The 14,319-nt window shown below is 30.0% G+C and overlaps 1 protein-coding gene across 2 annotated transcripts in view; it reads left to right on the forward strand.

The window, feature by feature from the left end:
- LOC114340698 (complement C1q subcomponent subunit A) overlaps positions 1-14,319 on the forward strand; it is a 69,285-nt gene that overhangs the window by 18,480 nt on the left and 36,486 nt on the right. The window contains exon 2 of one of the 2 annotated variants that reach the window (XM_050648614.1): positions 1,301-1,364. The exons of the other annotated variant lie outside the window; for it this stretch is intronic. Coding sequence (XP_050504571.1) covers positions 1,301-1,364 — 64 coding nt within the window. The remainder of the gene's footprint in view (positions 1-1,300; positions 1,365-14,319) is intronic. 2 annotated transcript variants of the gene reach the window in all.

Here is a 14,319-nt window from a genome sequence, read left to right on the forward strand (position 1 = left end):
CAAAATACTTGGATCACACAATATATCCTGGTGTATTCTCTACTTGGAACCTTCGATAAATAATAAACAATAGTTTTTATTAATTTCACGTTTTAAATCAATTATTTATCAAATATAGGTCTGGATCCGGCGTATGAAAAAAAGTTGATTAATAGCAAGCTGAAAATTTGTTAATAGCTTAAGGGGGTCTAGTCGGACAAACTTTGATATATGGGAACACTGGAACGGGGGCAGTTTTAATTGTGGAACAGATTAAAAATTTGGAACGATCAGACCACGAAAACGGCACATGTATTTTGTCTGACAGAACAGACTTAAACTCTCCGAACAGAGATTAAACTCTCATGCAAAAATCAGACTGCTATTTATCACCAAATGGGCGTTTTAATGAGTGGAACATGTAGAATATGTCAAATGACAGGAATTGTGACAGGCGATAAATAGCAGTCTGATTTTTACATGAGAGTTTAATCTCTGTTCAGAGAGTTTAAGTCTATTCTGCCGGACAAAATAAATGTACCGTTTTCGTGGTCTGACCGTTCCAAACTTTTAACCTGTTCCACAATTAAAACTGCCCCGCTTCCAGTGTTCCCATATATCAAAGTTTATCCGACTAGACACCCTTAAGCTATTAACAAATTTTCAGCTTGCTATTAATCAACTTCTTTTTCATACGCGGGATCCAGACCTAATACACTATCGATGGTATTTAATAAACAACTTAAAATATACTCGAAGCCGTGTCAAATATCTAAAATTGCCTCTGTCGGTCTGACAATATGCTGACAATATTCTATTCGACTGAGTGCGTTGTATGACAAAGATAGATTTGGAAAATATTGCCACAGACATTGGTTAATTTTTTCGAATCCTGAAAAAAACAATAAATATTTTTGAAAAATTTAAACGCAGAATGAAAGACTAAATTATTACCGAGGGTTGAAAGTCCCTTAGAATAAATAAAAAGTTTATTTTATTTTGAAAGAGATATTTGAAAATAAAAATCACACTAAATTTTATCTTACATTTTCAACCCTGTAACTTATTAAAATAAACAATATAGAAGTTCTCAGGGACTTTCTGCCCTTGCTAATAACGTAATCTTTCATTATGCGTTTAAATTTTTCAAAAATACTTATTAGTTTTCTCACGATTCGAAAAAAATGAATCCCATTTGAATAGCATTGGATCAGAAATTATGTACCGATCCCCTTAAGCTAAATAGAAATAATAAAAAAAATTGATGTGTTTATCTAATTTTTTCCTTATAACAATTAATTAGCTAAAATAACTTTTACAGTGCATCCATGGATTTACCGATGTGGAAATTGAAGAAATAAATAATATCTGTGCTGACGAAATAAGTAAGTTTTTCTACGACCGTTTAATAATAAAATATGCTAATATACTCTGGGCTAATTAGCAAAATTCATGGAAAAGTTATTTACCAGCAATTTTATTACTGGAATCGAATTATAAGATCCTATATATTAATAATATAGGTATGCAAATTCCGCAGATAGTGTGCTACTTTTTTTATAAACAAAATGGCGCCGACAAATCGTATTTTTTTCAATTATTGCTCTATAACTCCGAAGATTTTAACTTTACAACAAAAACACTCAAATAAAAATTCACCGCAATTAAATTCTGCATAGAGATGTGTTTTTTACGATTTGCTCCGACGAAAATTTTCATCGAAACATGCGGGTTTTCCTAACAAAAACTCTAATTTTCAAATAAAGTTTTAGGTAAGTAATTATTAATCAATAATTAAATGACTTAGTGACATCAAAGCTTTCTTGGTATAGATTGTAATTCCAGAAGTTGGTGAAAATTAAACGAATAGTTTAGCAACAATTCAATTGTTAATTAACAATTTACGATCGCAATAATAGCCAAAATAATCATGATACATTGATCAAACTTATATAGATTATAAAGATGAGATGCTTATTTAATATTTTATCGACAAAATATAAATTTTTCTTTTTTTTGCATAATCTTTTAAATTTTGAAAAAAAATAGTTATAATACGCTGGTCTAATTAGTAAAGTACAAAGAAAGATTATTTACCAGCAATTTTATTACTGGAATCGAATTATAAGATCCTATATATTATTAATATAGGTACGCAAAGTCCGCAGATAGTGTGCTACTTTTTTATAAACAAAATGGCGCCGACAATTCGTATTTTTTTCAATTATTGCTCTATAACTCCGAAGATTTTAACTTTACACCAAAAACACTCAAATAAAAATTTACCCCAATTTAATTCTACATAGAGGCATGTTTTTCCCGATTTACTTCGACAAAAATTTTCTTCGGAATATGTGGGTTTTCCCAAGAAAATCTCGAATTTTCAAATAAATTTTTTGGGCCAGTAATTATTTATTAATAATTATTTAGCTTGGTAAAATAAAATCGTTCTTGGTATAGATTATAAAATCAGAAGCCGTTGAAAATGAAACGAATATTTTAGCAACAAGTCAATTGTTAATTAACAATTTACAGACGCAATAATAACCAAAATAATCATGAGACATTGATCAAACTGAGAAAGATTATAAAGGTGTGATGCCTATTTAATATTTTGTCGACAAAATATAATTTTTTAATTTTTTTGCATAATCTTTAAATGTTTAAAAAAAATTGTTATAAACAAATTAACATTTCTCAGAAATTGTTTATTATATTCTAATTTTAAAAAATACTTAAAATGCGCATTTCATAGGTCTTGAAAATGATTGCTTTAAAAAAAATTTCCAACCATGCATATGCAAAAAATTTATGAAGCAGCAAATTAAATATACGAATGCTCCGTTGTTTATAATTTGTTTTAATTGTTTCAAAGCTTAAAAGTGATTCTATGGTACAATCTAAGTACTCACACAGAATGTCAAAAATTAGTGCAATGGTTATATTTTAATTAAAGATTAAAAATACTTTTTTTGTAATTTTTAGCGCAAAAGTAGGCCTGATACAGGGTCGGAGCTAAAATGTTCGCTCGAAGCGACTGACACGCAGCATAAGTACATTATTTATTAAAGTGTAAGTCGCGCGGCCGATCGTCGCTCCGAGTGAAAATTTTAGCTACAGTACTGTAATATTCTACTTTGGCGCGTGTAAATTACAAAAAAATATATTTATAATCTTTAATTAAAATATAACCATTAAACTAATAATCGATATTTTTTTGTAAATAATTAGCTTGTACTTTAAACTCACTTCTACGCTTTGAAATAATTAAAAAAAATTATAAACACCGTAGAAATCGTATGTTTATTTTGCTGTTTCATAACTTTTTTGCAAATGGTTGCAAAAAAGTTTTAAAACATTCATTTTCAAGATATTTGAAATGCGCATTTTAGCTAGTTTTTAAAATTATAATATAATAAAAACTTTCTGAGAAACGTTAATTTGTTTATAATTATTTTTTTAAACATTTAAAGATTATGCACAAAAATAAAAAATTTATGTTTTGTCGACAAATTGTTAAATAGGCATCTCATATTAATAAGATTTCAAAGTTTGATCAGTGTATTGGCTCCGTGCGTCTCCCCTCTACTTACAGTCACGTGACACGCTGTCAGATTTTGTAAGGACGTTTTAACATTGAGTCTTATGGGATTATTTTGTTAAACTTGAATATTTCATTTTGTAGTGATAATAACCGAAAAAAATTGTTAGAATTCATTAGTTATTAATTTATACTGTAATTTATAGTGCAACAAAAATATTTTCTTTTGCGTTAATAAAGATTTATTGACATAAACTGCGATAGTGAGGTTATGTATACAAAATCGAACTGATAATCAATATTGGAAAGTGAAGAATTTATATCAGATTAAGTGCGTTTTTATTTTCTGTTTATATTAATACATAATATCACTAGCGTGACACGGCATTTTTTTTAAATGTCTCATTTAAACATACACAAAGCGTCCTTATAAAATTTCAAAAATCCGCCACCATGAGCAGGTCGGTCGATTTTGCTTTGACACTTTGTTAACGCTCGGGGCGAATAGTAATTATTTTGGTTATTATTGCGACCGTAAATTATTAATTAACAATTGAATTGTTGCTAAAATATTCGTTTAATTTTTATTGGCTTCTGGAATTACAATCTATACCAAGAAAGCTTTGATGTCACTAAGTTATTTAACTATTGATTAATAATTAGTTACCTAAAACTTTATTTGAAAATTAGAGTTTTTGTTAGGAAAACCCGCATTTTCCGAGGAAAATTTTCGCCGGAGCAGATCGAGAAAAACACGTCTCTATGTAGAATTTAATCACGGTGAATTTTTATTTAAGTGTTTTTGTTGTAAAGTTCAAATCTTAGGAGTTATAGAGCAATAATTGAAAAAAAAACACGATTTTCGGGCGCCATTTTCTTTATAAAAAAAGTAGCACACTATCTGAGGACTTTGCATACCTATATTATTAATATATAGGATCTTATAATTCGATTCCAGCAATAAAATTGCTGGTAAATAACTTTTCCCAAAAATGGTCTCTTCTTCGATAATTAATCAGCCCAGACTAATAGCCGTGAGTAATAGTTCATTACTCATGGGCTGAAGTTATATTCAACTGGTCCATGTCACTTTTAATATATTAATCGTATGTAAACTGCAAATAAAATTACTTAGACTTGTTGATTTAATACAATAATTATTATTGTAATTTATATCATAATAATTAACTTAGAATATTTTAAAGGAATTTTAACTGTAACAATGTTAGTATATTTTTTACGTTTAGGTATATTTTGTTTAATAAAATTTTGACGTTTATCATTTAATTTAGTGACAGTGACATTAGCGCATTTTGTGTGTGTTAATAATTATTGGAATTTATAACTAGTAATATTGTGTTTATTCTTTAAGTTATATTGTGTTAAATATGTTATAACATATTATATAATATAGTTATATTATTATAATATATTATATAGTTAAATGTAAATGTACATTATAATTTTATGAAATACGTCCACCGATAATAGCCATTTCTTATTTATTACATTAATTGACAGCAGGTACAAAGGGCCCCGCAGATACCTTGTCATTCTTATGGGAAATGGCTCTCTGTCAAATGCTCTGAAACTTTGGGTTCTGGTAGTCCTTGATGTGTAGAACAAAAGCCTCAATGGGCGCGTAGTTCCAAAAAATTATGAAGATATAAGCCTCTGAAGTTATAGGTACAGTGAGGACGTTTGAGTTGGAATAAATTCATTTCCTCGAGAATGGGCGACTCTGGAGATAAATTACGAATCAGGTCGATTTTTATTTTTAAATTATAATTGTTTGGCATATTTATCATACTAGTGACGTCATCCATCTGGGCGTGATTTCGCAATCGATGATTTTTTAAATAAGGATAGGGGTCGTTTGACAGCTCATTTGAAAAGTTATTCAATTCTCTATTCAATGATATAAATATAAGCATAATTATTTATACAGGGTGCCAAAAAATTTTTTGAATGAAATTAGTTGAGACAAGAAGAAGAATGCATGTAATTTATTTAATTCGAAATACATTTTAATGCTGTCAGAAAACAGAAAAAAATGTTAATTTGAAAAATAAACATTGGTTTTCTCTTAAATTATATGTTCAAACTGCTAAGAGGCAGGTGAGTGGCAGTTTTAATGTTGAATTTAAGCGAAAAACAATATTTATTTATGAAATAAACACTTTTTCCTTTTTTCGGACAACAGTAAAATGTATTTCGAATTAAATAAATTATATACATTCTTCTTTTTGTCTCAATTAATTTAATTAAAAAAAATTTTTGGGCACGCTGTATAAATAATTATGTTATAGTTTATATTATTGAACAGAGAATTAAATAACCGTTTAAATGAGCTATCACACGACCCCTATTATTATTTAAGAAAATCATCGATTGCGTCATCACGCCCAGATCGGTGACATCTCTAGTATGATGTATATGCCAAAAAAATTTAATTTAAAAATAAAAATCGACCTGATTCGTAATTTATCTCTAGAGTCACCCGTTCTCGAGAAAATGAATTTATTCCAACTCAAACGTCCTCACTGTAGCTACAATTTCAGAGGCTTATATTTTAAAACCATGATTTTTCGGAGCAACGCGCCCATTGAGTCTTTTGTTGTACACATCAAGGACTACCAGAACCCAAAGTTTCACACAATTTGACAGAGAGCCATTTCACATAAGGTTTCTGCGGGGTCCTTTATGCTTATAATTTTTCGGAAACGAGTTGACTATTTCTTATCGTATTTTTACAATACATAAGAATTTGGTTACAGTAGCCAACCAATTATTCAGCCACGTACTAGGAGTAAACAGCATTTAGGTATCTATTTTTGTAAATTATGATAATTTAAATTTCGAGTAGTAGATAATTAAATTTTTTAATAATTAAAATAAAAAAAGGTCGTAGAAAAAGTATAGTATTCTACTCGCATGTAATGGCTAGTGCTCACTCTGATGAATTACGCAAGCTTCATCATCGTGAATAATAGCCATCATTACATGCTCGTTGAATAATATACTAATAATATTTATTATAGTTCTTCCAATTTATCTTTGCACAAGTATGACAGTATTCTCGAATTATTTTTTATATTACGTGTCTTTCCTACTCACACGATTAATATAATTTAAGCCACTTGCGCCTGTCCATACACAATGCCATGCATTGAACAAAGACAGCCATAGAACGATGATCGGTGTTTGATTTATCTACTGAAAATAATTGACAATAATTGGACTTTTCATCGATTGTCATTTGTTTCGAGCTTCTGTCATATGTTGTATAATCTGTGTATAATAGTCCAGAAAGCCACTGCGCATCCGCTAGGAAAAATATTCTAATTCGGATTTTTTGCACAATCTTACTCAAAAAGGACTCCTTTTAACAAATTTGCATGTTGCAAGAACCAAAAGGTGATCAAAAAATTTTTAAACGTTTTTTTTTGTTTTTTTCCTAAAATAATTTTTTTTGCATGGAAAAAAGTTTTTTTAGGTTTTTTTGATCATTCCAAACAGAAAAGGTCTTTAGTGACTTTTCTCTAAAAAATAGTTGACATATAAGCGATTAAAAATTGAAAAATATATGAAAAATTAAAAATTTGAATGTTGCCAAGGTAGGTGGATATCCTTTAAACATCGATTGATGAAATTCCGAACAGTTTTTTGCAATATAATATTTAAAACTCCTTTGTTTTTAATTTCTAATCACGCGTGCGCGACACTCTTTTCCACTGTTGCATGTGTATACAGTATGGTGCAAATGAAAGGAATAAATTCTTTATTTCGTAAACCGGTTACTTTAAGAAAAAACACGAAACAGGTCGATTTTTATTTTAAGCTATCATATTGTGGCATGTATAGTATACTAGTGACGTCATCGGTCTGGGCGTGATGACGTAATCGACTATTTTTTTAAATGAGAATAGGGGTCGTGTGGCAGCTCATTTGAAAGGATCTTCAATTCTCTATTCAGTAATGTAAACATTTATATAATTATTTATACAGGGTGTCCAAAAAAATTTTATAAAATTAAATTATTTGACAAAAAAAGAAGTAGAAGGACACCCTGTATAAATAATTATATAAATGTTTATATTAGTGAATAGAGAATTGAACAACCTTTCACATGAGCTAGCAAACGGCCCCTATTATTTAAAAAAATCATCGATTACGTCATCACGCCCAGATGGATGACGTCACTAGTATACCATATATGCCATAATGTCGTAACTTAAAAATAAAAATCGACCTGTCTCGGGATTTTTCTTTAGAGTCGCCGGTTTACGAAATAACGAATTTATTCCTTTCATTTGCACCATACTATCGGTGGAAAATAGTGTCGCGCACGCTTGATTATCAATTAAAAAGCAAAGGAGTTTTGAATATTGTATTGCAAAAAACTCTTCGGGATTTCAGGAATCGATGTTTAAAGAATATCTACCTATCTTGGCAACATTTAAATTTTAAGTTTTTCACATAGTTTTTGAGGGTTAAAAATGGCCGATTTCGCAATTTTTCAATTTTTAATCGCTTCTATGTCAAAAACTATCATTTTTAGAGAAAAGTCACTAAAGACCTTTTCTGTTGGGAATGATCCAAAAAACCTAAAAAAAACTTTTTTTTCCATGCAAAAAAAAATAATTTTAGGAAAAAAACAAAAAAAAAACGTTTAAAAATTTTTTGACCACCTTTTGGTCCTGGCAACATGCAAATTTGTTAAAAGGAGTCCTTTTTGAGTAAGATTGTGCAAAAAATCCGAATTAGAATATTTTTCTAGCGGATGCGCAGTGGTTTTCTGGACTATAATATTAATATAACTTCACGGAATATACCACATATATGACAGAAGCTCGAAAAAAATAACTGAATGGAAAGCCGTATTGTCAATTTTGTTTTGACAGTGTTCGATTTATTAGATAAAGATTTTATTTATTAGTAACTAGTCCGTTCTTTAACAGTAAAATATTGCAAAACCTCTAAATTTTAAAGAACCGCTTGAATTGACAAGAAATTTGGCATACACGTAGCTAACAAGTCAAAGAAAAAAAGTGATATTGTGCCAATATGTGCCTTTTCACCCCCTCTTGGGGGCGAAAAAGTATTCGTCCAAAGTAAGTCCGGAAATTGATAAACGGACTAATTTTAAGTAACTTTTGTTCTATAGGGTTTTTTCACTAAGTCAATACTTTTCGAGTTATTTGCCAGTGAATATGTTCATTTTTTCAACAAAATAACCACACTTTTAGATGTTTTTTTGCAAATATCTCAAATAGTACGTATTTTGTCGAAAAAACATTCGTCGCAAAAATATAGCCTGTAAAAAATTTAAAAAAATGGTGTATATATCACGTTTCTATACCTAGTAGAAGCAGAGTTATAGCTGATTAAAAATAGGTTCATATTCGTCAAATTCCAAATGGAATACTTTATTGTGAAATAACCAAAAATGAAGCACATTTCGGGGAAAACTCATTACAACTTATTTAAAGTGTTTAAAAAAGCTTCATTTTTGCTTTTTAAGAAAAATTTCTAGCATCAAAAATAAACAAGTTACGCTCAAAATAATGTTAGTCCCTTTTTTTTTGGTAAAAATATTGGGAAAATTACCACCTAATTAGTATCTCAAATGAACTTAATCGTTACGACTTCACAAGTTTCTTGACCCGTGTGTGTATTTTTATATGATCTGTAAGTTTCATCGGTTCAAAGTCCTTATTTTTGAAAGTGCTGTAGTTAAAATGGGTTGAACCAGTCACTCATCACGAATGTATGCAAATTTAGAAACACAAAATCTCAATCAATTTTTGTCTAACAGTTTTGTTATATCTAACAATTTTTAAGTTATTTTGAAAAAACGCATATTTTTCAAAATTAAAATTTTTAAAAATTTTACTTTAAAACCAAATTTTTTCCAAAATAAGCACTTTGAATCGATGAAACTTACAGATCATATAAACACAACATAAGTAAAATAATTTGTGGAGCGGTAACGATTAATTTCATTTAAGTTGCTTATTAGGGGATGGTCTTCCCGATTTTTTTTTTGCCAAAACAAAGGCGACCAACTTTATTTTGAGCGTAACTTGCTTAAAATTAATGCTAGAAACTTTTTATAAAAACATAAATAAAGCTTTTTTAAAACACTTTAAAAAAGTTATAATGGGTTTTCCCCAAAAAGTGCTTAATTTTTTGGATATTTCACTTCGAAATATTCTATTTGAAATTTGGTGAATAGGATCTATTTTTCATTGGCTATAACTCTGGTTTTACGAGGTCCAGAGACCTAACGCTTACACCATTTTTTAACTTTTTTACAGGATATATTCTTACTAAGAACGTTTTTTTCGACAAAATACTTACTTTTTGAGTTATTTGCGAAAAACCGTCTAAAAATGTAGTTATTTTGTTGAAAAATGAACATATTCACTCGCAAATAACTCGAAAAGTGTTGACTTGGCGAAAAATCTCTATAGAACAAAAGTTACTTAAAATTAGTCAGTTTATCCATTTCCGGACTTATTTTAGACTTATATTTTTTCACCCCCAAGAGGGGGTGGGACTTATATTTTCACTAATTTTTACGACATCAGATTCAATTAAACACCATTTGAAAAATAATTTCTAGAGCTACATTAAATTTAATATTTTAGGCATGTTACTTTTTTAAAAATAAAAGTTTAAATCGGCCCGGTTACATAGTTCTCACAGCAAAATTTAGCTCTAAACGTTTGTATCTCGGTTATTTTTTACCCTACAGAAATAGTAAAACAGGTAAAATATTTGGTACAGAAAAAAACTAAAATTTGGTTATATATCATTTTTTTATGTAGGTATATTGAGTATTTTTGGAGTTATTATCGAAAGAAAATGAAAATTACGATAACTTGTTAAATCATATCTGTTTTTAAAAATATGCATTCTAAACCGGTCAAAATTGTTGAAATGATTGCCTATGCTAATATAAAGAAATTCTTGTAAGCATTACTATAAATTTTAGTTTTTGTGGAAATGGCATGTTTTCTTTTCACTTTTTCCTAAAAAATTCGGGTTCTCTTATTTTCATCATAACTTGCTTAATTTTGATGCTACTAAATTCTTCTGAAGCTCATTTGATAGTTATTGCTAATTACTTTGAGAAGTATTTTGCAGGTATCTTTTATAAAATGCATTGTTTTCCCGTTATTTAAGCTTGAATTACCCTCAGCTCACTTTGAATTAACATTAGTTTAGTTCTTTAACCCTCGTAAGGCGTTGCGGGGTGCAGGTGAACCCCAGACCTCGTTTTTCTCACCTATCTATTTTAATATATTTTTTTTATTTTTGTCCATTTTTTTATTCGTATTAGATTCAATTGTAAACGTATTCCACCCATTACAGCATTTAAAACTCTTTGTGTTTAAGTGCTTTTTTGAAAAAATGACTTTTGGGTGCAAATGATGGAAACCTCGTATCCTGAATTTGACGTTTCTGTTGTTCCACCTGGAGCTAACAGAGCTACGGGACAAGGTCGGTGTTACTTATGTCAGAGAAAAAAAGACCGAAAGCCCCGGTATAACTGTATTGTGTGTAAGAACTTTGTGTTACTCATTCTGTGAAAAATTTCATGTGTTTGTCTTGCGACGATAATATTTTTTTTAACCTTCGTCGGGCGGCATAGGTACAATTGTAACTTTTGAGTTTTTAAATTGTGATAATTTTTTTGTTAAAGAGATAGAGACTTGAACTTTTGTGACATCTCTACATTTATCCAATAGATTATGTGAGCCAAATATAACAAAGAAATCTTCATTCAGTTCCCAGCAGGGGGCTTAAATTTTTTCTACCCCCCATAAAAGACGGCATAGGTACATATGTACCTTGTATTTTTTTTAAATAAATGTTATAAAAAATCAATACATTTTGTATTTAAATGATAGTTTATTTGAACTAAAATTCAAAAATGAATGTTAGTGTGGATTTTCGCAACATATATGTCGTTTTAGACAAAGAATGTTCGTCACACACAGGCAGAAAACATACTACACAACTTTCTCTCGTTTTAGGCTGTTTTTTCGGTTCATTTAGACAAACATGGTAATTTCCGGTTAGTGAAGTAGATCCACGAATGCTGTGAGATACGTGAGGGGGGGTACCTACAGCAAGATAAAGATCTTTAGAAAGATCCTTTAAAAACGCAAACGATCCTTCAAAAACGCAACAACGCAAAAAGCGTTGGTCCTTTTTTTGTAATGGATGATTGTGGTCTCTATATAATGTAGGATGCTAAACCAGTGACGTCAATCATATTATAAAAAAAGGTCAAGTACCAACTCAATGTTCGACGCTTGAGCGTACATTCACCCAGCATTTTATCCCTCGTATCAACCTTCCTCTAGTGTTACTCTAATACTTAATCATTTCAGGCTACTTGTCCTGTCATATACATGGACGAGAGTAACACTACTGCTGTTTTTCTTTAGCTAGCGTCATAATTGTATGCCAGATTTTTGTAAAAACAGCTATTCCCTTGCTTGCTTTCATATTCGTGATCAGAAATCTTTTATTTTTTTTTTCTAAATGAGCCCACTAACGTCATGTAACACGAATTCTAGACTTAAGCGAGTTTAAAACTGGTAAAAAGTTATCTATGGTAACCTTTCGCCCAGAACCTTTATAAGATGTGACCAAATCCAAAACTGTTCGTTTGCCAACGTTAACTTGTCGGGAACCATATTCTGTTTTTCAAATATTAAGATGAATTTGTATGGGATAAGGTGTTTGATGCATTACAAACCAAAAATACCATGTTTAGTGTATTCGGAAAATATATATTGTGTACATTTTGTAGGTAGGGCCTCTAAACAGGAACAATTGTTCATCTATGGTTATGCATTGGGATGGTATGTAGTCTTGTTGCACATTTTTATTCCGCATTGTCCATATATCTCGTATGAGTGCAGCCTTATCGGCTTTTTTGTGTTATTGGCGGATATTTTCGTTGTCAAATCTTATAAATATTAGCATAGTCTTGAGATGATCACGAGACATAGATGCACGTATGAGTCGCAGAGACTCCGTATTCCCCATCTCACACAAGTTTTCTTCGTTGATTCTATTTATGCCTCTTTTGTCGGCATTTTGGTAAACTAGATGTAGAATCATTAATACTAATGATAATTTTCAGGTATACACATATTGAAAAACACCAAACAAGTAAATGTGGATGAAATCTATGTTTCCAGTTGAAATACAATAGAATGCTACTCTTCCTAAAATTTGTTAACGACCGCTATTTCCAAAAGTTTATTGTTGCAGTAATTTCAATAATTTACGATAGATAACAGGGATAACTTAACAGCGGCTTCCAATCTTTGTTTGTAAATCCATACACTAACAAATTACCGAATATTATTATTTATTTATTGCAATACTGAACAATTTTTTACCAGTTATGCTAGCAATAAATAATAATATCTTAAAACTAACAAATATTTCCCTTTAGATTAAGGAATTTTTAAGAAAATATGTAATAGGTACAATTGTACAGCTGGTTCCTAAAAAAACTGATACGACTCTTAGTAAGATTTGATCATTTTGAGCAGTGTATGATTGATCTGACATTATATATGACAGACAAATAATAAAATAAACAAACAAACAGTCATTTTTTGAGGTTGAAGTTATCTGACACATTTTAACATTTGGCAGTGACAGTAACATTATTTAAATAATAAGTATTTATCCCTCAAAATATAATAAATTAAATATAATTAAACTCATATTCATTATATCACACCTCATCAAAAGCTTTTTACAAGAACGTAGTCAGCGATTTTGATATGGCTTAGAGCCAGACTACATCAAGATCGCCTATAAACCGTGCTGGTAATTGCCTTGCAGCGAGACCAAAAACAAAAAGAAGAAGAAGAAGAAAGTACACTGCTCAATTTTCTACAAAATACGCTTAAAAGTCGTATCAGTTTTTTTGGAACCAGCTGTACCTATGCCGTCTGTTACCGGTGTAAAATTATGCCGCTCGACAAAGGTTAAGAAGAAATGATTATTTTTTTTTGTAAAATTAAGTATCATACTATAATAAATAAGTCCTAATTATCTTTCATATTAATTTCCCCAACGTTAACATATAAAAAATGGATATACAGATGGGGTGCAAATGTACGCCAAAATCGCCTTACGAGAGTTAAGTGAGTAGTGTATTAAATTTTTTAATATCTTCAATTTTGGTAATAATCACTTTTTTGTAAAAGCTTATAGTTATTGAGTTATACGAGAAAAATAGCTTTAAGACATGCATTTTTTACGAAAAAGTTAAAATTTTGATCTTTATTAACTCAAAAGGTATTGATTTATGTTAATAACTTTATATAAAAAAACTGCTTAGAATTTGTCCATCTATCGACCTATGGTATTATTTTTAATAACATAATTTTCTTCCCCGACGGGGGGTGGCAGCCACCCTCAGGGTGAAAGCGCAAGTTCGCATCACGCATCATGTTCCTTGAGGTATCCTCTAACTACTCACCAATTTTCATGAAAATCGATTAAGGCTCAACGAAATCGGAAGTGAAAACCATGAGTGACTGCACTAATTCTATTTTATACTTAACCATCTTAACTCTATCTAAATTTAGCACCAACAGGAATGTGATCTGATGGTATATTTGCACCATATATTTGATTTTTTTCTATAAAATCACTTTAATTTCCTATTACTACGGTTTAACTATTTATTTACTGTGGATGTTACTGGAAAACCTATATGTTAATAAATGACACAAAAGGGGAGTATAAAAGAG

Source organism: Diabrotica virgifera, chromosome 4 (assembly GCF_917563875.1).
Source record: "Diabrotica virgifera virgifera chromosome 4, PGI_DIABVI_V3a".
NCBI classification, from domain to species: Eukaryota; Metazoa; Arthropoda; class Insecta; order Coleoptera; family Chrysomelidae; genus Diabrotica; species Diabrotica virgifera.